The sequence below is a fragment of the Plecotus auritus genome (assembly GCF_963455305.1).
Source record: "Plecotus auritus genome assembly, chromosome: 15".
Lineage (NCBI taxonomy): Eukaryota > Metazoa > Chordata > Mammalia > Chiroptera > Vespertilionidae > Plecotus > Plecotus auritus.
In genome coordinates this window covers 3,089,634-3,117,360 of record NC_137781.1, presented here as the reverse complement: position 1 = coordinate 3,117,360, position 27,727 = coordinate 3,089,634, and the positions used below count along the sequence as shown (strand labels likewise).

The 27,727-nt window shown below is 56.1% G+C and overlaps 1 protein-coding gene across 3 annotated transcripts in view; it reads right to left on the bottom strand.

Moving 5' to 3' along the window:
* Nucleotides 1-598: 598 nt before the first annotated feature.
* GABRB3 (gamma-aminobutyric acid type A receptor subunit beta3) overlaps nucleotides 599-27,727 on the bottom strand; it is a 36,250-nt gene continuing 9,121 nt past the window's right edge. For 2 of the 3 annotated variants that reach the window (XM_080651769.1, XM_080651768.1), the window contains exons 4-9: nucleotides 17,722-17,942; nucleotides 12,821-12,903; nucleotides 8,213-8,350; nucleotides 7,128-7,280; nucleotides 5,081-5,325; nucleotides 599-2,663 (exon numbers count right to left, since the gene is read on the bottom strand). In XM_080651769.1, the coding sequence (XP_080507895.1) occupies nucleotides 2,322-2,663; nucleotides 5,081-5,325; nucleotides 7,128-7,280; nucleotides 8,213-8,350; nucleotides 12,821-12,903; nucleotides 17,722-17,942 (1,182 nt within the window). In that variant the 3' untranslated portion in view covers nucleotides 599-2,321. The remainder of the gene's footprint in view (nucleotides 2,664-5,080; nucleotides 5,326-7,127; nucleotides 7,281-8,212; nucleotides 8,351-12,820; nucleotides 12,904-17,721; nucleotides 17,943-27,727) is intronic. The other variant, XM_080651770.1, reaches the window with a different exon arrangement.

The following is a 27,727-nucleotide window of genomic DNA, read 5'->3' as shown; positions in this document are numbered from 1 at the left end:
ACACCCTATGCATGCTTGGAAAGGTGGTCCCTCTGTGTGAGCGGAGGACAGTGGGACCAGCCTGGCCAGTGCGGCTCCGTGGTTGAGCGTCAACCTATGAACCAGGAGGTCACGGTGCGATTCCCCGGGTTGTGGGCTCGATCCCCAGTGTGGGGCGTGCAGGAGGCAGCTGATCCGTGATTCCCTCTCCTCATGGATGTTTCTCTCTCTCTCTCTCTCTCTCCCTTCCTCCCTGAAATCAACAAAAAATTAAAAGAAGTCACTGGCGAGTCCCTAGAGAAAAACACCACTGGGGAGCAGGATCTGGGGGGGAGATGTGGAGGGAAGGGAAGGGATGAAGGAGGGAAAAGGGCTTCATAAACATCGGTCCTGCTTCTAGCGTGAGACTTGGCCGACCGCTGTTTACCCACGGTGGGTTCTGAGCTGCCGGGGACGCCCACCGGTTAAAGGTTGGTTACAATAGGGGACTAGCTGACACTGGTCCTGGGGCAGGACAGAGAGGGCGAGGCCTGAGTGGCATTTGGGGATAAAAGTCTCAATTTGGCGGTTCTTTACTGACTAGTTTGCCTTTTTTTTTTCTTCTTCTTCTTTCTTTCTTCTCCAAATGCATTCCCTTCCCTGTGACATCTGTGTGCCTACGGCCGTCCTTCCCGTCTACGGAGCCTGTGATAGAAAGGTTGTTTACAAAAAATATATCATCTCTTTTTTTTTTTTTTCTTTAGAAAGATCTCGTCTAAGTAGGAAGTTAAGGTCGCGTCTATGAAACCGGTGCACCTGGTCACGTGTCCACGCGCTTTTTAAAAAGTCCCAGATACGGATGAGGCTGTGGGTCGGATGGAAAGAGAGGTGTGTGCGTGTGTGTGTGTGTGTGTGTGCGTGCATGTGTGTGCATGTGTGTGTGCATGTGTGCGGGACCAGGGACTCTCCTTTGCCTCCAGAGGACGCTGGGCTCGGTGGGGGACGCGTGGTGAGGATGGGGCGGGCTCCCGCCGCGTCCCAGCCGGGCCAGCCGGGGGTTGGGGGTTGGGGGGTCGGATGTGCTTAATGACGGATGTCAGAGGCGGAAATGAAGGCATGAGGGTGTGTCTCGGTTTCTGACACCTAACGGCAGGATGTGTGAGCTTCCCTCTTACGGTCTAGGGGACGGAAAGCAGTGCATCGTGGAGAGGGCGCGACACGGCATGCTGCCATGGTAGCAAGCACAGAACACGGAACCGGTAACTCTACAGAGAGATGCACATTATGCAGATACATCCGGTGTCAACATACAACGTTCAGGAGGCGACCGGCGGCCACGCAAAGGCCCGAGGGAGGTCGCCCGCCGGGTGGCTTTACCTTGAGGAACAAAGATCCCGAGACGGCCGCGCTTCCCGGGAAGTATCAGGCCTAGAGGTCCAGAGACGGGACGCGGGGGGGGGCTGCGGTGGGGGGCGGTGGGGGGGCACCGTCAGCGCCGGGAAATGTCCGCGGACTATCGGTCGTCACCGAGTCCCACAAGGACGGGCAAGCTGGTCCCTCCGAGCGAACATCAGAGTCCTGGACGAGGAGAGGCTGTCCGGTCCGACGGGTTTCCCCGGAGAGGGAGGTCCCGGTGCCAGCGTGGGGCCCGCCCGCGTTGTCAGACAGCAGGTGAGCGAGCCCACCTCGTCCGCGACACTGGCACGAGGGACGCGCGTTCCAGCCGCAGACGCCGACCGCGAGGAAGCCGAGCCGCCTTCGCGCAGGCCACGGGCCGCGCGGCCGGAGCCCGGGTTGAGCCCTCGCACCCGCGCCACGCCGCTGCCTGGGTTTCCCGACGGCGGAAGCGTTCGTCTTTAGGTTTCTCAAACCCAAACAGCTGTGACTTCGGGTAACGAGAGACACGGTTGGGGATGACGGTGTGGGTCCCGCCCTCGTTCTCAGGCGTGATGGTCAGACAACGCTCGTCCCTCTCATGTGAGAAACACACACCGTGACCTTCTCGAATGTGCATCCCGTGTGGAGTTTGTCCATAGCTGCAGAAAGGTACGTCGACGTGTACGTGTATGTGTTTGACAGCCCACGGGGGCGCGTGCGCCCGCGTGCGAAACATATACACATACATCCGCATAGACACGTGTGTCTTATATATATGCTGAGAAAGGTCACATATATATATATACAACTGCGTATGTTATCTGCGCGTGTGTGTGTGTGTGTCTGCGCGTGTGTGTGCGTGTGTGTGCGTGTGCGTGTGAGCAGGTAGAAAAAACTCGACAGGCAGAGTAATATTCCACTCAGTGTTGTTACGTGACGTGTCTTTGAGAAAAGAAAAACGGAACTCGGGTACCGCCCGCCGCCGCTCAGTTGACGTAGTACAGCCAGTAGACCAGGTTGAAGAGCGAGAAGGTGAAGGGGAACACGATGCGGGACCACCGGTCGATGGCGTTCACGTCGGTCAGGTCGGGGATCTTGATCTTGAGCTGTGAGGACCGCCGGCGCAGGTGCGTCTTCTTGTGGGGCAGGCCCCGGTCCCCCAGGTGCCGCCCGGGCCCCTCCCGGGGGGCGCTCTGCTTCCTGTACTGGATCCCTGAGTTGTCGAAGGAGATGGCGGAGTTCCGGGTGTCCCCGAGGCCGCCCGCCACCTCGTTCATCTCGTTGTGGACCTCCAGGGACGTGAGCAGGATATTCCCGTGGGCGTCCACCTACGGGGGGGGGGGGGCGGGCGGGGAGGGGGAGAGGATGCGCATCGTTAGACGGCAGGCCAGCCGGCCAGCGGGGAAACCCCATTTCCAAATGCAAACCCTGACCCACGCGTCCCGCGGTCCCGTCCCATAGATTACGGAGAACAGGCACGTCCGTCAAAGCCGAGCTCGGTGGTGTTGGTGGGAAATGCCATTCGGGAGGTTTAACCGGGGGCGGGAGTGGGGGGGGGGTGCGCGGAAGGAAGGGGGGGCTTGGTGATTTTATTTCCCTGATTGAAAATTCGCACACAGACTCACAGACTAAAGGGGAGGGGGGGCTTTTCCCGGATTGAAATTTCACAGGACGGAGACAAGTCCCTACAGAAGAGAAAATTAAAGCACAATGTCTGTCAAGACGCTCGCTCACGCAGGCGTTACAGCCATTTCTCATGGCCACAGACTGGATGGAAGCTCAATCTCCGTTTTTTAGTTTCTTTCTTTCTTTTTTTTTTTGTTAATCCTCACTCGAGGGTATTTTTCCGTTGATTTTTTAGAGAGACTGGAAAGGGAGGGCGAGAGACAGAGAGAAACATCGATGCCAGAGAGACAGGGGCGGGCCCTGGACGGGGATCTAACAGGCGGCTCCTGGTGCAGCTGACCCACACGGGCCGTGTCAGAGTTGGGGGGGACGCGTGTAACGGACACAATGATGCCGGGAGGAATTTGGTTTCTATCTCAAGGTGACAGGGCCCCGGCGTAAACTCGTTGGCCCCTTTTGACGGTCCAGTTTCCATTTTCCTGGAAACCAGTGTGTGGGAAACGCCCATCACAAATGAGAATAAGGGACTGTTTTTTTCCTGAGACGATCTAAAGCGTTATTACCGTCCGTTAAATCTTAGAGGCCAAACATTTTACACAAATACTGTTGAACCGTGCACGATACGGAGGGCTTGGGGGCCGATGGCCCAGGCGGTGGAAAACTCCCCTAATTGCACATCGGGGGATCCCCAATGAAGGATCAAAAGCACGTGCACGCATCTTTCCCTGCCATCTCAGGACTACGCCTTATTTTGAGGAGTCGTGTCATAGCTGCCGCAGTTAAGAGTCACCGGCTGCAGCCTGGCCTTCCCTCCTGCTCCCCCCCCTCCCCCCGGGACAGGTGTGAACGTGCAAACAGAACAGAACGTCGCATGCGGAGGGGTCCCCGGGGATGTGTGCTTCTTCCTAAGCTGTGTCCCCCGACTGGGACGGGGTAGACAGCTCCTCCCGTCTGGCCTTCAAGCTTCCACGGGAGTGAAGACGCTCGTAGGAAAGGATTCGAAGGCAGCTGTCATGGGGGGGTGGGATCCCGCTCCGGAGCAGGAGGGAAAATGTCAGGCTCACAGCTCTGAATCCTTGGCCAGAACGAGGCCCTCCTGACATTCAGAGACGGGTTTCACCTTGCAACCTCTCCCCAGGCCGTGACCACACACGGGCTCCAGGCACAGCAGCCAAAGACTAGCTCTCAGGTAAAAAAAAAACAAAACAAAACAAAACAAAAAAACCCCAACAACAACAACAAACCGTAACTCAGGAACAAATCGAGGTTAAACACACAAATAAATCAAGGTCAAGATGTACACGGCCCGGCTGGCCTGAGAGAAGGTAGATGAATTCGGGTGAACGGCTGTGCAGCCGCCGGATGCGAGGAGGATCTACCTGGGATTCATGGTGGAGCCCACCGCGCCAGTGTCTCAGGGCAGCTGCTGGGAGCACAGACCCTCCTAGCAAAGGCCCCACAGGTCAGTGGTGAGCGCCGACCTATGACCCAGGAGGTCACGGTTCGATTCCCGGTCAGGGCACAGGCCCGGGGTGCGGCTCGATCCTCAGCGGAGGGGGGGCGTGCAGGAGGCAGCCGCTCCCGGTCCAGGGGAAGCAGGGCCTCTCCCCCCACCGCCCCCCCCGCCGCCCCCGGGGCCCTCAGCTGTCACACAAAGGGGCTCCCCGAGGCCCTGCTGATTGGGCACCAGTCCCGAGGGAGATGGATGACAACGCGAGTCGTGCTAACGCCAAAGAACCCGGCCCCGGGTGCCAATCTGTTTTCTGCGTCGAATCTGCGACTTACTTTTTATTTACGTTTGTTAATCCTCCTCCTCCCCCCCCCGCGAGGATGTTTTCCCACTGCTGTTTAGAGAGAGTGGAAGGGAGCGGGGAGAGACCCATCGGTGGGGCTGCCTCCCGCCCGTGCCCTGACCAGGGCCGGGGATGGAGCCTGCCGTCGAGGTCCGCGCCCCTTGACCGAATCGAACTCGGGACCCTGCGGGCCCGCCGGCCGACGCTCTGCCCGCTGAGCCACACCAGCGAGAGCGGATTGGTGATGAAGGGTCGGGGTCGGGGTGGGGTTGGCGAAGGGCGTGGCGGGGGATGGTGGGGCGGGGCGGGGGGGGGGTAGGGCCTACCCTGTTGCTCTCGCTCTTGGCCCGGTCATGCTTGGCCTTGGCCGTCCTCTCGGCCAGCTTCTTCTGCCGCTGCGGGCCCCTCCCGAAGAAGATGTAGTTGACGAAGGCGTACTCCAGCAGGGCCAGGAACACGAAGACGAAGCAGCCCATGAGGTACATGTCGATGGCTTTGACGTAGGGGATTTTGGGCAGCGTCTCCCGGAGGTGCGTGTTGATGGTGGTCATGGTCAGGACGGTCGTGATGCCTGCAAAGGGACGCAGAGGGGTGAGGGCCTGCAGCTTCGCCGGCCTCGTCCTCCCTCTTCATCCTCCCTCCTCACTTTCTTCTTTTTTTGGAAAAAAAAAAAACACACACACAAGTTTTATTGATTTCAGAGAGGAAGGCAGAGAGAGGGAAACGTGGATCAGCTGCCTCCTGCACGCCCCACCCTGGGGATCGAGCGTGCATCCTGGGCGTGTGCCCTCACCGGGAATCGAACCTGGGACCCTTCAGTCCACAGGCCGATGCTCTATCCACTGAGCCACACCGGCCAGGGCTAAACGTATTATTGATAATTCCACTGTCAGGAGACAAGGTCACATATATATATATATACAACTGCATATATTATCTAGTTTGTTAAGAAACACACACTATGACCTTCTCGAGTGTGCATCCTATCTAGTTTTTCTACCTGCTTACACGCACACGCACGCACACACACACACACACAGATAACACACGCAGTTGTATATATATGTGACCTTGGACCAGCCGTGGGCAAACTACGGCCCTCGGGCCAGAACCGGCTGTTCTATCCGGTTCTCTTGCTCTCCCCTCCGCTCCTTTACTTTGAATTTATATTAGTTCACACAAACACTCCATCCATGCTTTTGTTCCGGCCCTCCGGTCCAGTTTTAAGAACCCATGGTGGCCCTCGAGCCAAAAAGTTTGCCCACCCCTGCCTTGGACCATCGCAACTATATGTGACCTATACATTCCACTTCCAACGCCCTGCCCCCCCGCCCCAAAAAGAAGGGATTGACTGGGATAACTGCTCCTCAGCTCTGTATTTACCTAAAATGTGCTGGGATGTTTATGTGGTCTGTGCAGTTTCACAGTTCTTAGCGGAGTAGAGAATAACCTCTTGGAAAATGGAAGCCCTCCGACTACTCGATATGTAGTAGAAACAGTATCGGAACCTACTCTTCTTGTTGTACATCAGCTGATCGTCGTCAGATAACCCGTGGCCGTAAGATCACCAAGACCTCTTGGGAATCGCTCAGAATCGAATCGTATATTTCAACGCCCATTAGATTGCGTAATTCCAATTACATGCCGTAATAAATATTTGACTGTTTCCCTCTGACTTAAAGAAGAAGAATGTCCAATTAACCATGTCTTCCTTCTGGACCACCGAGTAATTCTGAGCAGGGGATGTTAATCCTCGCTTTAAAACGAGTGTCAGAAATAGCTCTATTATGCAAATCTCCGGCAAGCATATTTTCCCTTTCCTGGGCATGAAAATTTACATTTGAGCCTGATAATTAAATTAACACATCAAAGCAATCGTGCAGGAAACGGGTGCTTCAAGATAGAAATTGACGCCCAGCTGGTGTGACACAGTGGTTGTGCGTCGACCTACGAACCAGGAGGTCTCTGTCGGGGCACACGCCCGGGGGTTGCGGGCTCCATCCCCAGTGGGAGGTGTGCAGGAGGCAGCAGATCCGTGATTCTCTCTCCTCATTGATGTTTCTCTCTCTCCCTCTTCCTGAAATCAATAAAAACATAGTTTTTAATAAAATGATAGAAAGGGATGCCATGGACGAGACTGGTGCCAGGATGGCAAAACATTACCGTTGACCTCTGGCCTTTGACCTCCCTAATGCTGTAACGACACGGTTCACACACATCTCAGATATGGTTTTAAAACAGCACCTACCTGGGCAGCTGGAGGGGGGTGGCCATGGGGAAAAGGGGACGTATGGAACACTTTCAACAATAAAGACTCCTTTTTTAAAAAAAAACAAAAACAAGCAAAAATAAATAAAATAAAAGCGCACCTACCCAGGGCCACTCTAGCGGCGGAGGCGTCGTAATTGATCCAGAAGGACACCCAGGAGAGGATGGTGATGAGGATGGAGGGCATGTAGGTCTGTAAGATGAAGTACCCGATGTTCCTCTTCAGCCGGAAACTCAGGGAGAGCCGCGGGTAGGCGCCTGGGGGACCAGACAGACAGGGTCAGGCGGGCCGGGTGCCCAGAGCTGGCTCGACCTCTTGTGATCGCGTGCCTTTGAGAACGCCAGGATCCCGGGGGTGACCCCCAGCCACGCCATGTGATCCTGTCTGCCTGACGGTGGCTGGTGGAAGAATGGGGGGCGGGGAAGCCCCCCTCCTCAGGCCTCTCCCCTTCCTCCCTGCCCCCAAGGACATGGGGGATGTCTGGACTGCCCACAATGAGTTGCTTATGTTACCAAACACGGGTTTGATTCCCGGCCGGCGCGGCTCAGTGGTTGAGCTCTGACCTAGGAACCAGGAGGTCAGGGTTCGAGTCCCGGTCAAGGGCACAGGCCCGGGTTGCGGGCTCGATCCCCAGTAGGGGGGCGTGCAGGAGGCAGCGGATCCATGATTCTCTCTCCTCGTGGATGTTTCTCTCCCCCTCCCTTCCTCGCTGAGATCAATAAAAATGTGTCTTAAAAGTGGGTTGACTGAATTCACCCTCGGTCTTCGAATGTCTCCATAACCAGCCACGAGGGCGTCCCGTCGCCGGGGGACCCTTCTACCCACCACAGCTCACCAGCCCTTGGGAGATGGAGGGAAGGGCACCGAATGGACGAACGACCCCTGACCCCGAGGCTTTGGTTGACCTGGGGCCCAGTGGCCCTCGCCGGTGTGGCTCAGTAGATAGAGCATCGTCAGCCGAAGGGTCCCGGGTTCGATTCCGGTCAAAGGCTCGTGCAGGAGGCAACCCATCGATGTGTCTTTCCCACATCGATGTTTCTCTCTCTCTCTCTCTCTCCCTCCCTCTCCCTTCCACTCTCTGTAAACATCAATGGGAAAGTATCCTCGGGTGAGGACTGAAAAGTGAACATATGAATACATACATAAATAAGGAGACCAGTGTCGGCGGGGGCAGTGGGCGAGGGCACACCTGTGGCAAACACGACGTTCCTGGAGACCAGCCGGTGCTCCACTATGGAGAACTGCGGGAGCTCGATCCTCTCCACCCCGGTCACCGCCTTCTCGCCTCCGCGCCAGTAGAACTCGATGTCGTCCGTGGTGTAGCCGTCTGCCGGGACAGAGGAGCAGGGACAGGGCGGGAATGAAGCATCGTCCTATCGACCACCGCGTTCCAGAAGCTGCCACCGGCCCGGCCGGCTGGGCTCGGTGGTTGAGCGTCCATCTAGGAACCAGGAGGTCAGGGCGCGGGCCCGGGTTGGGGGCGCCATCCCCAGGGTGGGGCGTGCGGGAGGCAGCCGATGCGTGATTCTCTCATCACTGATGTTTCTAGTCTCTATATCTCCCTTCCTCTCTGAAATCAATAAAAAAAAAAAATATATATATATATATATATATATATATATATTTTTTTTTTTTTTTTTTTTTTTTTAAGTGAAATCACTGCAGTGAATGGAGCCAGTCAACGCTGGAAACATCAGAAAACGAATCTCGGCACAGACGCGGTGTCCCGGCTCTCGGGACGCTCTCCGCAGCAGCCCGGACAGCCTCCTGCCGGACACGCGTGGCCCTCGGAGGCCTGGACTCTAGGTGGCCACTGGCCGGACTCTAGGTCCAAGCCCAGTTCTGCTCAGGGCTCCAGGCCTGGGCTCCTGCCTCATGAGGACACAGGACAATGAAGCCTGGCGCTGCTGGGGCACCCAGGACCCTCCTCGAGCATCGGGTCAGCTGTACCAGGAAGGCTGAGCACCACTCACCCCGAGAAACACCTCCCCCCCGCCATGAATATGACGGCCTTTAAAAAATACCTACTGGTACGGACCTCAGCGAGGAAGGAGAGGGAGAGAGAAACATCAGGGATGAGAGAGGGTCATGGACCCGCTGCCTCCTGCGCGCCCCACCCTGGGGATCCAGCCCGCACCCCCGGGCACGTGCCCTGACCGGGAAGCCAACTGTGACCTCCTGGTTCCTAGGTCGACTGTTCCACCGGTGAGCCACGCCGGCCGGGCCCATTGTAAGATTCTGATGAAACCGTCGGCGATCAGACGCTCACGGCGTGCGTCTAATTGTTCAAAGGGATCACCCGGGAGGCAGGTGACACACAGGTATCGTGGGCTCCCTGTTAGCCTACCGTGTCGTAGGTGTCACATTCCTCCTGAAAATAATAGGAAGACGCGGGCAAGACTGTTAACGTGCGATTTGTAACATGTGCACGTTAGACCGCCTTAGTGAACAAAGAAAAGAATTAGAACAAGTCGCTTGTTACACCCGCTTTTCACTCGGGTTAGTGTGCTTTCTGATAAGTAGAAGTATTTTTTTTGTTTGTTTTTGTTTTTTAAATTTATTTCTTTATTGATTTCAGAGAGGAAGGAAGAGGGAGAGAGAGAGACAGAAACATTAATGATGAGAGAGAATCATTGGTCGGCTGCCTCCTGCACGCCCCCCCCACCGGGGATCGAGCCCGCAACCCAGGCATGTGCCCTTGGCCAGAATCGAGCCCGGGACCCCTCAGTCCGCAGGCCGATGCTCTATCCACTGGGCCAAACTGGCTAGGGCGAGTAGAGGTTTTATATATGTGTTTTTTTCCACATGCCCCCACCCCCTTGTTCACGTGACCACTCTCGCGTGATCACGTGGCCCCACCCCACCCCACCCCGTGGGACCCTGGGTGGCCTCTGTGTCCGGGGTGGAGTTGAAAAGGAGATGGGAGAGCAGTGGCCCCTCCAGACTCCACACAAGAGGTCCAGAGGGGCCTGGGCTGTCCCCTGGAGGGCTGGGGGAGGGGAGGGCGGTGAGGCGGGGGTGCTGATTAGGGAGCGGAACGCCCTCGGGGCAGGTGGAGCACACACACCATCACCCCATCCTCCTGTGAGGAGCCGCTGTGGCCCATGGCTCAGGTGAGGGTACTGCAGCCCAGAGAGGGCGAGCGACTTCCTCGAGGGCACACAGCAGTCCAGGGCGGAGCTGAAACTGGTCCCTCTCCCTGCCACCTCTGGGTAAGCGGCCATCTGCTCTGAGGGGCTTCACTCTTCCCACCACCCCCTCCTCCCGCCCCCAGCGGGCAGGGGCCCTGTCATTGCACCAGCGATCTCTCTTTTGTCCTGCCTGTCCCTCCCAGCTGGTACGCCGGCGGGGCGGGGCGGGCGGCATCCCGCTGCCTTGGGGCCAGGGCCTTGTGTGGAGAACGCCCCGCCCCCCCACCTCCCCTCGCCGCCGCTGTCTGTGGCTGATCATGAGTACCATCGTTTATCCCGGGTCTTTGCCTCGAAAAGAAAATGGATTCGGGGTCTGCGAACCCGCCGACTTCCTGCATGCGCCCTGCGAGACGTGGCTCTGCCCGTGGGGCCGGGTCCACGCCCCTGTTGCCGCCCCACCTCCGGCGGCATCTCTCACCGCCTGCAGCCCCCCTCGGCGCTCCCCTGCAGCTCCAGCCCCAGCCCCAGCCTGTCCCTCCGAGGTTTATGTTTTTCTGTAATTCAGTCTATGCATCTCCCCTACTGTTTGCACTTCGCTTCTGAAATATCAAGAACCATCCTGGCCATTTTTCAACAGCTTCGCCTAACGATGCAACGCGTTTTTTTCGCGTGCATTCTGCAGAGACCGTCGCCGTTACAAATACAGCCCGACGTACACAGCTCTGACTGGCTTCCAAACGTCGTGGCAACGGAAACGGTCGAGTGAGACGAAGCCCTCCGGCCAGGGGGCTCAGAAAGTCTTGTTCCAGTTTGGTATCCGCTCGCCTTCAGCTGCTGAAGTCCATGGCCAGGGTGAAGCGTGACTCAGGCTTGTGGGCGGCGAGCTCGGAGAATCTCAGCTCTCCCATCCCACCCTATTTTTGTTCTTTTGTGTTTTTTTTTTCAAAATATATTTTCATTGATTTCAGAGAGGAAGGGAGAGGGCGAGAGAGAATCATGGATCGGCTGCCTCCTGCACGCCCCGCACTGGGGATCGAGCCCGCAACCCGGGCATGTGCCCTGACCGGGAATCGAACCCTGACCTCCTGGCTCCTAGGTTGACGACGCTCAACTACGGAGCTACCACTGTCGGGCTGAGGAAGTAAATCTCTTTTACAAGAGAACTTGCTGCCCATCCTGACTCAGGTCAGACACGGCAGCCACGGACTCTCCTCCTTCCAGCCACTCACCATCTGCTCACAATTAGAACAGGGGCTGCCTCCTCACACAGACCCCAGGTTGGCCTTCCTGAGATCCGTCACCCCACTGGGGAGGTGTGCCCTCCAGCCACACAGATTCTACTTAACGTCCGAGGGTCGTCCTCGACTCCTGGGAGACTGTCCTCTTTCCCACGAGCCTCTCTGTCCTCCACTAAATACCCCAGACAAGTCCGTCATGCATCACTGGACATGCCTCATGTCCCTCCCCTTCTTTTTGTTTGTTTGTTTTTTAAATATATATATTTTTTTATTTCAGAGAGGAAGGGACAGGGAGAGAGAGAGAGAAACATCCATGATGAGAGAGAATCTTGCATCGGCTGCCTCCTGCACGCCCCACACTGGCGATCGAGCCCGCAACCCGGGCATGTTCCCTTGACGGGAATGGAACCAGGACCCTTCAGTCCTCAGGCGGACGTTCCCTTCTCAACACAAATGCATCCAGTGACATTGCAAAGTCAGTCCTTCGCCATCCACAAAAAAAAATTCCATAGAAACACCGACCGGCCATCCGGCCTGCGTGGCTCCGTGGTTGAGCGTCGACCTATGAACCAGGAGGTCATGGTTCCATTCCCGGTCGGGGCACATGCCTGGGTTGCGGGCTCCATCCCCCCAGTGTGGGGCGCACGGGAGGCAGCCGAACCATGATTCTCTCTCATCATCATCTCTCTCTCTCTCGCTCTCTCTCCCTCTCTCTTCCTCTCTGAAATCAATACAAATATATTTTAAAAGAATAAGAGTAAGTAAACACGGACAAGTCTAAACCCAGCGGAGATGAATGACAAGCCCACCGGGGAGAGGCCGGGATTAGGAGTTGCCCTGAGCTGTCGCCCCGGGTGGCAGGCGGGGGGGGGGGCGGGGGGCGGGGAGTCTGTGTGTTGGATGACACCGATGCAGCCCGGGCCCTCACGCCGGAGCCCTCAACACTGCGTTATCCATGCGGCTGCGGAAGGTGCTGCAAATTGAAGCAAACGGCCGCGGCGCAGAGATAGCTTTTGCGTGCAAAGCCGAGCCCCTGACGGAAAATGAGTTTCTACTCCAACTGCCCAGGGTCCCGGGAGTGCAGCCACTCAGGCGTGAGGAGGCATGGCGTGACGGAATTATCTCCGTGTCTGCTCTCTTCGCGCCGAGTGGCTCGAGGTGGGGGGTATTTGTTTTGTTATATATTCAGCAAAGCAAACAGACTCTCTTAATCAGGTTAGAATGGAGACCTCCTCCTGAGTCTCTCTCTCTCTCTCCCCCTCCTCGCTTCCCTCTCAACAGTGAAATCTGCAGAGTAGGAGAGTAAACCTCTAATCTTTAAGATCGTGAAAAACCATGTCAAGAAAATGGTGCCTTGGCCAGAACACCACATCAGGACGAGATGCCTCACCCACCAGCCGGATGACAAAAAGCGATACAGATACCCACAGCTTTCGATTTCCAGGGTGCAGTTCTGCTCGTCCAAGGGGTACCGCCTCAGGTCCATCATGCACGCCGCCGTCGTGGTGATTCTGAAACGCACACAGTGGGGGAGGGGGGGGAAGCAAAGACGGGGTGAGAAGCGTGGCAAGAACAAGGCTCCCACATCAGCCACGAGTAGCCGCCCCCCCCCCCCCCAACTCCCGAGTACCCCAGGCGCCACGTAAGGCTGTATCCTGACGTCGCGCTCAGGGTACTGGAGACCGGCTTTATCGCGAAAAGCTGGACAGCCCTAGCCGGACCGCTCCGTGGTGAGAGGGACGGCCTGCAGACCCCGGAAGGGTCCCCGGTTTGATTCCTGTTTACGGGCAGGTTCCTGGCTGGCAGGCTCGATCCCGGGCCCTGGTCAGGGTGCACGTGGGAGGGGGCAGCCCATCGATGTGTCTTTCTCTCTGTCTGTCTTTCTCCCGCCCCCTTCCTTTCACTCTCTCTAAACGTAAATGAAAACATATTCCCGGGTGAGGATTAAAAAAAAAAAAAAAGAAGAAGAAGAAAAAGCAACACAGAAGCTTCGGGTCCCCGTAAAATGTCCTCGGAGCTGGCTTTGGGTCATCAGCAGAGAAAGGAAGGGTTTTTCTCAGGAAGTTCTGTCCTGCCTGCAGGCCTAGTCAGGCCTCTCTGGCCTTGTTAGCACCAAGCTGGCAAGACTGGGATTGGATTCTTCGACTTCCTTCCCACGGGAGGTGTTCAAGGGGCTGTGTCTCCCCCGGGCTGCCCTGGGACTCTGTGGGCCTGGGAGAGGCATGAGAAGGGGGTGGGGGTGGTGGGGGGTGGTGGTGGTGGAGAAAGATCCAGAAGGGTGCACGCGCCAGAAAACCTCCCTCCGCCACAAAACCTTGGCGTTCAGTATGTCCTTTCTTTGCCTACTTATTTTTTGGGATGTTTTCCCATCGATTTTCTTAGAGGGGAAGGGAAGGAGGGAGGAAGAGATAAACAGCCATGGGAGAGCTCACATCGGTTGCCTCCCGCACGCGCCCACCCCCCCCCCCCCCACCACTGGGGCGGGGATCCTGCAACCCAGGGAACACGCCCTCGGGACTGGGAATCGAGCCCGAGACCCCTCGGTCCCCAGGCCGAGGCTCTAACCCAGGGATGGGCAAACTTTTTGACTCGAGGGCCACCATGGGTTCTTCAACTGGACCGGAGGGCCGGAACAAAAGCATGGATGGAGTGTTTGTGTGAACTAAGATAAATTCAAAGTAAAGGAGCGGAGGGGAGAGCAAGAGAACCGGATAGAACAGCCGGATCCGGCCCGCGGGCCGTAGTTTGCCCACAGCTGCTCTAACCATTGAGCGACCACACCGAAGTCGCACTTGGAAGGTGTCAAAGGAAGTAAAAACTATGCCGGGCGGGCAGAGACGTGAGGGCTCTCCAGGACTGGACGAGGCCCCAGGAAAGGGTGCCGGCTTCTCCCCTGGGGACAGCAAGCAGTCAGATCCCTGCTTCACGTAACCACCAGGCTGGTGGAGGAGAGCTTGCTTGGAGACCAGCCCGGGAGCTCAGCACCTGAACTGGCGCTGCAGGCATTTAATCTGACAGCAGCCTCTCCGCGGACCTATTGTTATTCAAATGGCCCCTTTGTGAACAGGGAGATGCTGCTGCTGCTGCTGCCTCCCCTCTCCCCCACGCTGGGTGTTGAGTGACAGTCTGAGCTCACCTGTCAGGTGAGGGTGAAGATGTGAAGGGGGCCTTGGCAGCGGGGCGGAGTGGACATGCTTGGGAGGGGCAGGGATGGGAAGAGCCCCGAGTTTCAGGGGACCTGGTGACTCTCGGCCTTGAGGGACGGAGGGCAGAGGGCATGTAGCCAGGGGCCTCCATAAGGCGAACGCCCAAGGCAGGTGCCACGCCCTAACGCTAACGGGTGACGCCTTATTGCTGGTGGGAGCAAATCGTGGCTCGATCCCTTTCTCGGAAGGTAATTTATCAAATATGCTCTTTGCTCATGGGAAGGTAATCGGGGGACCCTGACCCAACAAGAGTTTGGGGGTTCAGCCCTCACCGGTGTGGCTCAGTGGATAGAGCGTCGGCCTGCGGACGGAAAGGTCCCGGGTTCGATTCCGGTCAAGGGCATGTACCTTGGTGGCGGGCACATCCCCAGTAGGAGGTGTGCAGGAGGCAGCTGATGGATGTTTCTCTCTCGTCGATGTTTCTAACTCTCTGTCCCTTTCCCTTCCTCTCTGTAAAAAATCAATAAAATGTATTTTTTTTAAAAAAAAGAGTTTGGGGGTTCAACACGCCTGCGCTAATTCTGTGAGCTCTGCCCCTGGCCGGGGAGCTCGGCTGGTGAGAGCGTCAACCTGATACGCCAAGGCTGTGCAGGTTCAGTCCCCGGTCGGGACAGGGACAAGGGTCAACCCATGAATGCCTCCGTGAGTGAACAGCAAATCAACGTCTCTCCCCCGCACCCCCTCAAGTCCGCAAATAAAAGATTTAAAAAAATACATGTGGTTTTGGAATAAGATGGCAGCCACATCAATTAGAAGCCTTCGTTTGAACCTTCTGAAAGAAGTTCTAGCTTCATTAAAAAACAAAACAAAACATTCTTATTGATTTCAGAGAGGAAGGGAGAAACATGATGAGAGAGTATCATTGATCAGCTGTCTCCTGCAACCTGGCCATGGGCCCCAACCGGGAATTGAACCCCGACCTCGTGGTTCGTAGGTCGACGCTCAACCACTGAGCCACGCCGGCCGGGCGGGAAAATAGTCGATGCTTTGAAACAACCTCTTCTCACTACGAGAGCAGGGTCGCCCGCGAGTCCCTGGGCAAGGAGCCCTCGCTGGCATTTCTGCACGGTCATCGGAGTCACGGATCCATGGTCTCCCAGAAAAAGACTTGGATGATGCCCCTAGACAGAGAGCTCCACCTACCCCCCGGACAAAGCAAACACCCTCCTGATCCCGGGCTGGGCGGGAACAGGGCAGGGAGCCCAGAGGAGCGGGGTGGGGACGGACCTGCCAGCGTGCGCTAAGGCCAACGCCAAGGTCTCGGGGACGACGCAACGCGGCCGGCGAGGGTCTCGGGGACCTCCCAAGGGGGAAGGCAATCCCTGTTGGGGTTAGACCTTCATCGACAGGAGACCAACAACAATTCCGGCCCGGCCGGCGTGGCTCCGTGGTTGAACATCGACCTATGAACCCGGAGGTCAGGGTTCGATTCCCGGTCAAGGGCACGTGCCCGGGTTGCGGGCTCCATCCCCAGTGGGAGGCGTGCGGGAGGCAGCCGATCCATGATTCGCTCTCATCATGGATGTTTCTCTCTCTCTCTCTCCCTCTCCCTTCCTCTCTGACATCAATAAAAATATAATATTAAAATAATAAAACCATGATACAAAGATTGGGCGTGTGTGTGTGTGTGTGTGTGTGTGTGTGTGTGTGTGTACACATAACGTAGAAAAAATGTAAAGGGTTCCTCAGTTCCCAGCGGTCATGCACACTGTATAGATGAGTTTAATGAAACGATTGGTATTTTGACAGACGGATGTGCTTTTTTTTTTTTTGGTCCAAAGATTCAAATGACTTCCCAGTCAAGTGCCCGTCGATGGCTCTGGTGCTTTTTGAGTGTCTAACGGCAGGGACGTCGCGAGGAGCCAGCTTTCCAGGGAAGCAGCTGGCGGAGGAGCTGCGGAGCGTGTGTGGAATGTGGTGGCCAGGTGTTTATAGACGTGTTCTTCCTGGCGGCCGGTCGAGGAAACACGAGGTTCTGCCCCGGCCGGCGGCTCAGTGGTTAGAGCGTTGGCCCGGGGCACCCAAGGGTCTCGGGTTCCATTCCCGGTCCAGGGCAGCCCATAGATGTCTCTCTCTCTCTCTCTCTCTCTCTCTCTCTCTCTCTCTCTCCTGTCTCTCCTTCCCTCTCCTTGTAAAATCAATAAGAATGTTATTTTTAAAAAAAAACACAATTAAAATAAATACAACAAAAACCCAGTGCAAAGCCAATGCAGAGACACACGGTATTTTTCAAGGGCGCCGTTTAGCAAGGGGAGGCGATAGTCACAGCATGGAACCCCCTAGGAGCGGTGGAGCATCCTGGGAAATTCTGGTGGTTTCCAAGGTAACCACGGAAGCCCCGGACCTCCTCGGGTCCCAGACAAGCCGCCTAGCTTTCTGGTTTGAGTGAGTTCCTTCGGAGGCCTGGGGAGCGAGGACCCGCACCCCCCCCCACCCCAACCCGGGAGCCTCGCCATTAGTCATGCCCGTAAATACTGGTGGCACCGCCTCGGACAGCCCTCCACGGAGCCGGGATCAGCAGAAGTCAAGGGTTGTTTCCGACTCGGCAAGACTCTGCGGAAGGCACTGGGAGAACGTGCTTGACAGGTACTGTGGTGTCAGGGTAATACTACTCATCACAGGCCTTTGTGGCCAGAATAGGGGAACTCCAGCCTGGGGGAGGGGACCCGGGCGCCGAGTCGGCAACCCAATCAGATGAAAGCAGCGCAAGCCGGCCGTCCCCTTTAAAATATATCTGTTTTTATTGGTTTCCAAGGGGAAGGGAGAGAGAGAAACATCCACGAGAGAGAACCATGGATCGGCTGCCTCCTGCACGCCCCCCGACACTGGGGATCGAGCCCCAAACCCAGGCAAGGTGTCCCGACCAGGAATCGAACCCTGGCCTCCTGGTTCATAGGTTGACGCCCAACCACTGAGCCACGCCGGCCAGGCCATGCCTGTGGCCAGTCATAAAGACGGCGATGCCCAGATCCTATAGGGTTCCTTTCTCTGCCGAGCTCGGGAGGCCTCGTGGTGTCTCCTAATGCATTGGAGCACGAGGCCTCGCCGGCCACGGCCGTCTCGAGGGAGCCACGTCAAGGCCCCGAGGGGCGGGCGGGCGGGCAGACAGACAGACAGACAGACCTGAGCCCGTACAGCACCGTCCCGTCAGGGTGCAGACGGATCATGCGGTTCTTCACCGTCACCCCGTGCACGAAGGACTTCTTGTCGTTTAGGAAGTAGGTGTCCGGCACCCACAGCTGGTCCGCCACGCGGTTGTCCAGCGTGAGGTTGAGCGGGATCCCCGAATAGGCGAGCCTTTTGTCTCTCCAGTACTGTTGGAAATACATGGTCAAGGTGTAATCCTGGGGGGCGGGGGCGGGGTGGGGGGGGGGGAGAAAAGAAAGACGTTAGTCTCCGCGCAGCCACAGGCAAGGCCGGGACGGAGCAGGCACAGACACTGCTTTCTCTCATGCACGGGGAGCGGGGGGGGGGGGGGGGGGAACAGGGGCTGCCTCCTGGAGATGCGAACGCCGGGTGGATCCCACCCCACCCCTCTTATAAGAGGCTTATGACAAACTTAGGGTCAGCGGAAATACACACTGAAGCGAGAATCGTGTTCAAGTCAGAGTCTCTCTCTTAAAAGAGAATCTTATAAACAAAATCATTCGACGGAGGGACCACGTATCGCTCTGGGCTTTTTTTTGAGGGATCATAAAGCCCTTTGATGATCTAAGGAAAGCATGACCCCCCCCGAAGTGTGTGGGCATGGATGTGTATGTGAGCATGTGCGTGGCTGTATACGTGTGTGTGTGCATGTGTGTCTGTGTGTGCATGCGTGTGTGCCTCGCATCAACCAGCATGACACGCTGATGCCCGCCGAGATGCACGTCTCCCCACGCCTGGTGGGTCTGCACACGCTCGTCCAGTCACGTGTTTAGACTCTGCACACCGTTTTCTAGCGGGAAAACTATGACACGGGGTTGTTCGGTTTTTACCCCCGATTCCAAAATCCCACTTCATGCAAAAGTCAGAGGCCAGGGTCTCCGGGGGGTAAGAACGCCAGGCCAGCCCAGGGTCCCCTGGTTTAGAGTCCGAGGGCTCAGGTAGGGGGAGGGAGGACGAGGAGGAGGAGGAGGAGGAGGCCCTGTGGCCAGGGACCTGCAGCCCAAGGAGGAGCCCCCCCCCCCCCCGACGGCTGGGAATTGGGAGCAGGCATTCTTGAATCTGAGTCATTCACGGGCCTAGGTGAGTCCTTTCAAAATCTCCGGCGTGTACACAGACAGCGGCAGCGGTGACAACGCGTACCAAATTACCCGCAGCAAACCTCCTCCCGGCTCTAGGTGTATAATTCGAGAGGCCCCCATAAATTGCAGGGAGAGATCAACAACAACACTGCTTCCCCGCGCGCGCAAATCTCCTGGCATTTATCGCATTACGGCGGCCAGAATGCATCTCTGGGAGTGAAAATATCGCTCATTATTCCGCAATTAAGTGATTGACTACATTTCCTCGGCGCAGGAAATGGAGGGAGAGGATGACTAACCCCGAGAAAGCCCGGCAATCTCCGCGCCCGCCGGATGGCTGGCGGGATGGGAGCCGCAGCTGGGGAGCCGCAGGGCACCTGTGGGGCACCTGCTTCAGCAGAGTCGACGATACAGCCTCGCAGGTAAATGGCTCTCGGGTCAGGGAAGATGGGAAATGGCTCCGAGCAGCCGGCTTACGTAAGACCTCAGTGCCCGCGGCCTCCCGGCGGGCGCTTCGCCTGCTTCGGCTGGGGGCATCTGGCTACGAGCACAATGTATGTAGGGAACTGGAATCCGCTCCCGTTACCTGGCTCTCCCCACGGCACACTCTGCGGTTAACTGTCGAACCCACATGGCAAATGGGGAGGAGTGTCCATCTCTCGGCGAGCCCTCTTCCTCCCTCCCTCCCTCCCTCTTGCATCTGGTACCCACCTACCACAGGTCAAAACCCTGCTGGGTGCTCGGACCCGGAGACAAGGAACAGCCCGGGCCGAGGCTCAGGGGGGTCGGAGCCCCTCCCGTGCACCGACAGGTCGCCGGCTGGATTCCCCGGCGGGGCACATACCCAGGTTGTGGGTTTGGTCCCTGGTCGGCGTGCATATGGGGGGGCAATCAACCAATGTTTCTCTCTCTCTCTCTCTGTCTCTCTCATCAATAAAAACATATTAAACAAAAAAAGAAACACATCATTTGTACCTTTAAGTAGTTCGCGTGCTGGTGGGTACACAGAAAATCAAACACCCCTCCCCCCAAATTACAGTGATCAAGAGAAGGCATTTTGGCTTTTTCTTTAAAAAAAAATATATATATATATATATATTATTGATTTTAGAGAGGAAGAGAGAGAGAGAGAGAAGCATCAATGATGAGAGAGAATCATGGATCAGCTGCCTCTTGCATGCCCGCCACTGGGGATTGAGCCTGCAACCCCGGCATGTGCCCTTGACCGGAATCGAACCTGGGACCCTTCAGTCTGCAGGCCGACGCTCTAGCCACCGAGCCACACCATCGAGGGCCAGTTTGGCTTCTTCCACCGGGCCCCCAATCCTCCACCCTCTGGCAACCAGCAGTCTGTTCTCTGTGCCTATGAGTCCGTTTCCACTTCGTTTGTTCATCGATTTCATTCCTTAAATCCCGCACATACGTGAACAGACTCGAATCATTAGATTTGCAGAACTGGGTAGCACTTAAACTCATTTCTATCCGAATCCCTTCAAGAGGGCAGACAAGGCACAAAAAATAAAAAATAAAATTTAAAAGGTTCAACAGAAAGCAAGGGTGAATGTTTCCATTTTACACCGAGCGCCCCTTGCTATAGACGCATCCTCCCAGACTTCAAAGGGCCTTTGATTTCATATAGGTGCCTCTGGGCTAGGATTTAACAATGGCTTTTCCTCTCCTCAAAGACGGGTCACGTGTGGGTTAGCGATGCCACACGTTTTTAAAGCATTTTCTGTTTCCAAGAAGATGTGCTATTTTTAGGCAGCAAGCCCATTCATTTCTGAGATCAGGTCTATTTCTGGCTCCTACCCAGAAATGGTGAGGTTATTGCTCTTCCACAAATCACAAACAGGAACAATGCTACACATCCTATAAGTGAAAAATACTGCCTTGAGGTGGGGCCGTGTGTGTGTGTGTGTGTGTGTGTGTGTGTGTGTGTTTGCCCCCTGAACTGTTACTCCTTCCAGCAGGAATACTGGGATGGGCATCTGTCTATGGGATTACCCAAGGTGCCCTGTGTCCGGGGACACGGTCATCAAAACCCAGGTTCCCGGAAAGAAACCGAGAGGCCGTTTCCACGCACTCTCTTGAGCCTCGGGCCCGAGGAGAGAGGAGTCCGGTGTTCACCTCCGGAGAGGAGGGTACGTTATAGTTTACTGCGGCTTTTGGAGAACGCTTTTCACTTTGCGCTGGGCCCCCAGAGGATGTAGCTGAGAAGGAAGACGGTCCTTTGTCTCCGACCCGTGGGACACGTGTCTTCTCCCGCGGCATCCACACAGAAAAACGGTGGCTGACATCCCAGACCCATCACTGATCTTCACACACACACACCCTCTCTCTCGCGTTTCCTCCCACCCATCTTCTTGGCTGCTCCCTCAACTCTCCCTTCTCAAGACTAGGGAACCCTAGGGCTATTCCATTTCTTTTTTTAAAAAAAAAAAAATTTATTGACTTCATAGAATCATGGATCATAGGTTGAGACTCAACCGCTGAGCCCCACAGGCGGACGGACACTACTCATATTTACATGGGTTTCAAGGAGTCAGGGTGTGGAGCTGTGCACCAGCCAGGCCACGGGACACAAACCTTCACGAGCGTCCAGATGGTGCCTCCAAGGGCGGGAGGTCTCTCTCTATTCAGCAAGGCGCTGGCTAGAGCAGCCGTGGGCAAACTACGGCCCGCGGGCCGGATCCGGCTGTTCTATCCGGTTCTCTTGCTCTCCCCTCCGCTCCTTTACTTTGAATTTATATTAGTTCACACAAACACTCCATCCATGCTTTTGTTCCGGCCCTCCGGTCCAGTTTAAGAACCCATGATGGCCCTCGAGTCAAAAAGTTTGCCCACCCCCTGGGCTAGACCCTCACCGACCCGATCACGGTCCATCGCCTGGAGCGTGTGAGGCATGGGAGACGCTCACACGCAGGTTTGCCTCAGGCGAGGCACCTCCCTGGGGCGAGAAGCTGACGACCTCGAGTGTGAGCACAATTCTCGGAAGGGCCCTTCTGCTCCTCCTTCTTCGGCGGGCTTCCTCGGAGCCACGCCGCGGGGCCTCGGCGCTGAGCCCGCGTGACGCAGCTCCTGGATGCTTTCTTCCATCGTCCGAGGGTAAGAAAGCTCCACTCCGAGCTTGGAAGCGTGCCTGCACTCTAGGTTCGGGGCGACATGTACAAGGCCCCCTGGGAAGGCACGTGGGCATTCTTTGATTATTGTCAGCTGAACCCAGTGGCGTCGGCAAAGCCACGCCCTGGGAACACACCTTGCCACCAGGGCAAGGCTGTTGTCAGCTTGACCTTCATTTCAGCCCGTGGTGTGGGGAAGTGGGTTTTGATATCTAAATCCAGCCTAGCACCAGGAATGCTCAGGGCCTACTCAAGAATGCAAATAATCTCCTTTTGTCTTGACCTTTTGGTGAAACTTCCTGGTATTTGGGAGTATACAATAAACGTGCTGTTTCGGCTCTGGGTCACTGTCTCTCCATCAGAAGAGGACGGTGGTCCCACCCGGCCCCAGCTTTTTCCTTCTATCTTTGGAAAAGAGAGAAAATAGTTACATTTACAGCGACACACCCAACGCCGTTGAGGCACTAGCTGCTGTGTGCATCAGAATCAAGAGTTTGTAACGTACCAGGGGGCAGCAGGATGAACAGCTGGTGACTCACTTGCTGGACGCTCACCTTTGACACGGAAACCCTGTCACTTGAAATGTACGGGGCGTGACGTCATCCGTGCTGCAATTCCTCTGGCTGTCGCCGGCACGCTCGGCCTGCACGTTCAACCCCGTCCCCTAGAGAGGCCGTCGGCTCAAGGGCAGTCGGTGGAGATTGTCAATGGAATGAAGTAACTAAGGAGAAGGTGGGGAGTAAGAACCTCAGGACCCCTAAGAAAGGGGGCCGAGGATGATCATTCAATGAAAAAGTATTCGGGCCCAGCCGGCGTGGCTCAGTGGTCAGGCGGCGCCCTATGAACCAGGAGGTCACGGTTCGATTCGCGGTCCAGGGCACATGCCCGGGTTGCGGGCTCCATCCCCCAATAGGGGGCGTGCAGGAGGCAGCCGATCCATGATTCTCTCTCATCGTGGATGTTTCTCTCTCTCTCTCTCCCTCTCCCTTCCTCTCTGAGATCAATAAAGATATTATTTTTTAAAACAGGAAGATAGAGATGATAGATAGGTGACAGACAGATGCACGGGTAGGATGAACAGGTAAGTTAGGTAGACGGAGGGAGGGAGGGAGGCAGGGAGGCAGGGAGACCGACTACACGAAAGATAGACTGAAACGGGGAATTACTGGAGTACGGCTTTCTCTGCGGGTGGCCCTGTGGGTTTTTAATGTTTTATAATTCCCAAATTTTCTACAAAGGGATCTTTTATTCGCAGACACAACCGTCTCATTCTCTGTTTAGAGATAATTGGGCACAAAAGCAACACCAAACGCTGAGCCGTTTGGAGGATCCGCCGAGACCGAAGCTGTACGTGCGTCCGTAGTGAAGCTGGTCAGCAGGTTTCTGGGGCTTTCTTCCTTGATTTTTTTTTTTTCCCCCCCAGCTAACGGCGACGAACCTGGAATGTTAACGATGGACTCCTCATTCTGCCACCGCCCAAGGCTCGCCGCGTCCTTGTCACGCCAGCTCCCGGGCAAGGACACGGAGGCCGGGGTTCGTGAGCTGGCTTAGACCGAGCAGCTCCAAGGGGGGAGGCTAGCTGGTCGGTCTCCGGCCCCCACGCCCTTGCGGCCTGGACAGGAAGCCCCCCGCGCTGAGCCCTGGGCAAAGGGCCGCAGGGGCCGCAACCTGGGAGCGGGGAACGCAGGCCTGAGGACCAGCGGGTCACGGGAGAGGACGGGGAACACGGGCAGGGAGGCTGGAACCTCCCAGGAGATTCAAGACGAGTTTGGAGGCCTGGCCGTTGGTCAGAGTGTTGTCCCCAACACGCCAAGCTTGTGGGTTCGACCCCCCCGAGTCGGGGCACAGAGAGCATCGGCCCACGAAGGCACCAACAAGTGGAACAACACATTGGCGTTTCTCCCGCCCCCCCCCTCACCCCTTCTCTTCCTGCCCCTCTCTGTCTCCAAAATCCGTTTGTAAAAAGGACTGGTCTGGAGCAGCGTCAGGTGTGTCTGGCATATGTGACCGTTTTGGGGGGTTCAGAAGGAAGTCTATACAATGACCTGTGTTTCACGTAGAAGTCATAGATGCATGTTCAGTTGTCTTAAGCTAGTACCCTGATTATAGGATTTCCTAAAAAAAAAAAAAAAAAATCACCCCTGTCGTTCATCAGGTCCAGGTCATTTCCTGTTCCTTTGAAGACATGCTCAGGTTTCGGGTGAGCGGAATCTTCCCTTTTTCGTGTTTCTGTCCTCGCTCTAGACGGGTGTCTCCATCCCATGGTGCGAAACTCTCACTCTTCCCCACGGGGACTGGGGTCACGCCTCTGGGGACTGGGGTCACGCCTCCAGAGCAGAATGAACCTGGGCCTCCCCCCCACCCGGGGCGTGGCCCCAGGGGCCCTCTCTCCTGGGAAGCCAAGGACGAGAAGGCGTGGGAGGAGACCAGACTTATCAGGGATGCATTCTCCTCACCAGCAATCAACCTGATGTCTTAATTTCTACTCAGTCGTCTTGATCCCTTCCTCCATGGATTCCGAGAGGGAAAGGGAGGTGTGTTTTATTGACCTCTTAATCCCACAGTAATATCTGAACCACCAATTTAGCCTGGCTAAACACTGTCGTACATCACTGCCCAGTGTGTGTGTGTGTGTGTGTGTGTGTGTGTGTTTCTTTTACTCTCCTGGTTCCTGTCTCTTCCCCGTGTCTCCTCTTCCTTAAAATATTTTCCCCCTTACGGCCCAAAGTGATATTTAAGAAGTCCATTTGGGAAAGAAAGTCGGTTTGGCAAATGCAAATGGACTCAATACATAACCCTAAAGAGCTCTCGGGGACTCAGCGCTGGGGCGGACCACAAGGCACGTCCGCCCCTGGAAACCCTGAAACACCGACATCTAGTTGGTTTTGGTTTATTTCTTGTTTTTTTGTTTTTGTTTTTTTTTTTTTTTTTTAAGATTCTTAGTTGACTTTTAGAGAGAGAGGGAAGGAGAGGGAGAGAGAGAGAGAAACATCCATCAGCTGCCTCCTGCATGCCCCCCTACTGGGGATCGAGCCTGCAACCCCAACATGGGCCCTGACCGGGAATCGAACCCGAGACCCTTCTGTCTGCGGGCCGACGCTCTAACCCACCCGTGGGCAAACTACGGCCCGCGGGCCGGATCCGGCTGTTCTATCCGGTTCTCTTGCTCTCCCCTCCGCTCCTTTACTTTGAATTTATATTAGTTCACACAAACACTCCATCCATGCTTTTGTTCCGGCCCTCCGGTCCAGTGTAAGAACCCACGGTGGCCCTCGAGTCAAAAAGTTTGCCCACCCCTGCGTCTAACCACTGAGCCCGCAGGCCAGGGCTGAACAGCACGAAACGTTGAGAGGACAACTGAGAACAGAGAGACGGACCCGTCACCTGCCTCAGGGGAGATAAGACACATCCCCAGAAAAGCAACCTGAGAAAAACGACAAAGCCACCTGGCTGGCAGTGGGTCTCAGACACAGAGTGCCGGTTAAATACAGCGCCGCGCCGAGGGCGTGCGGACCAGCGGGCAGGCGCCGTGGCGGGATCACGGCGCAGTTTGCGGAAGACCAGCTCTGGGCAAGGCTGGAGGGGGAGGCCCCGGGGGCGGAAGGGGGGCGCTGGGGAAGAGGGTCACTCTGTGGGGCCATTACGTTATTTTTATATATATATATTTTTATTGATTTCATAGAAGAAGGGAGAGGGAGAGGGAGAGACACATCGATGATGAGAAATAGCAAGCAGATACCTTCCTGCACGCCTCCTCCTGGGATTTGAGCCCACCACCACCCGGGCATGTGCCCTGACTGGGACCCAAACGGTGACCTCTGGGTGCACAGGACAACGCTCAACCAACCGAGCCACGCCGGCCACCCCGGCCACGCCAGAGATTTTGTTCTGAGCACGGCCGGTGGAGCTCCGTGGCTGACCGTCGACCTACAAACCAGGAGGTCACAGTTCGATTCCCCGTGGGGGCACACGCCCGGGGTTGCGGGCTCCTTCCCCGGTGGGGGCGTGAAGGAGGCAGCCGATCCGTAATTCTCTCTCATCATGGATGTTTCTCTCTCTCTCTCTCTCTCTCTCTCTCTCCCTCTCCCTTCCTCTCTGACATCAATAAAAATATTTAAAAAAAAAAACACAAAACCAACAGCGACGCAGAGATCTTGAGGACATGGCCCGCAGCCTCCATCCTGTGGGCTGGCCTGGCATTCCCCCAGCTGCCTTAGATCGGAGCCCAGCAGCCCCCGTCCTAACTCCTCACTGCTGTAGAGGTTTCTCTTCTGGGTGGGGAAAGGAGATCAGATGAGGTTCTGCGTGCGAGAGGCATTGCTTGAGGCCGGTACGGGCTGGGACTCATTTTTTGAAAGAAGACTCTGCATTCCCGTGTCAGGAATGTGAACCTTTCCCTGGAATGATGGGAGGGCTGGGAGCCCAGGCCGGGGCTGGGCCACCTGAGACTCTCAGAAGCGCTCCTTGAACCCCAGCTCCCGGCTCAGGTGTTCTCACGTCGACCCAATCCTCCCGGAGCACCTCGGGCCCAGGTGAAATCTGCCAGTTGGGCTGCTGTTTTCCGTTGGTCTCAGCTGACTCACGAGGAGCCCTGAGTAATCGGGCGGATGAGGCCCAGGCAGGGGCCCCGTGGGCGTTGGGAGCTGGGCTCTCTCGCCCATGTCAGGAGGGTAGCTTCCCTGTCCCCACCCGCCGGGCCCCAACGGCCCCCCCAGGCCTCGAGTCGGAAGCCCACGCGTCCCCAGGTGGCTCAGCACCTCCGGTGAGTACCTCTCGGGGGGGGGGGGGGTGCTCGCTCACGTTTGAAATGTTGGTGCCCTCACCCCCAAACCCCCGCCACCAGGATCTGGTTGGAATCCCAGGCTTGAGTGCTCCGTTTGACTCCATGATCAAATGGAAGTGCGCTGAACGCTTTCTGACGGAGGAAAGCAGATGGTCTCTTTGGAGTATCGGCACGCCTCAATTTGTTGAATGTATCGTTTCCAGGTTGCAATGTTTAGGCTTTATCTTAATCCCCGGCTTTTCCTCCAACTTCTGTTCCCATTTCCAATGTGAGCAATCTCGCTTCCTTTTGATGGAACTGGAAAATTCTCCGGGTCGGGGTACTCCGCTGTGTGTATGTGTGTACAGAAGGTTTAAGTGAAATAGGGTAAACATTCATGAACCAGAATTCTCACTATAACTACGGGGAGCGGGGGGGGGGGAGTTGTGATTGAAATAAAATCTGATACCTTTTGGAGGGAGAATAGGAGGAGATTGGACCGTGGCCAGTTTTATCTTAAATATGTTTTTGTTGATCTGAGACAGAGAGGAAGGGAGAGGGAGAGAGACAGGGAGCAACATCAATTGGATAAATAAGTGGAACGACAAATCGATGTTTCTCTCTCTCTTTTCCTTCCTCTGTCTCTAAAATCAATGAATTTAAAAAAAAACTGGCTTCCCACCTTCACTTCTTAGAGGGTATCGGGGTTGGAGGGAAAGCATTTTAAGGCAATTGATTCGTTTGAACCTGACATGAACGTTCAGCCCTCCTGTCCAATAGTATTTCAGGTTGGCAGCGTCCTCACCCATCGCCTCGGCGACCCTATTTCTTTTTATCGACGGGGAAACCGAGGCCCAAAGTTATTGGTTCAGGAGGAGGATGGCTCACTGCAAAAACCGTCCTAGGACTCCGGGTTCTAATTGTCTGTTTGTTCCAATGTGATTCCCCGGCTCCAAAGGGCGTGAATACCTGCCTCTGGGGGGTCAGCATGAGCCCCACCTACACTGGGTATCTCCGCTTCG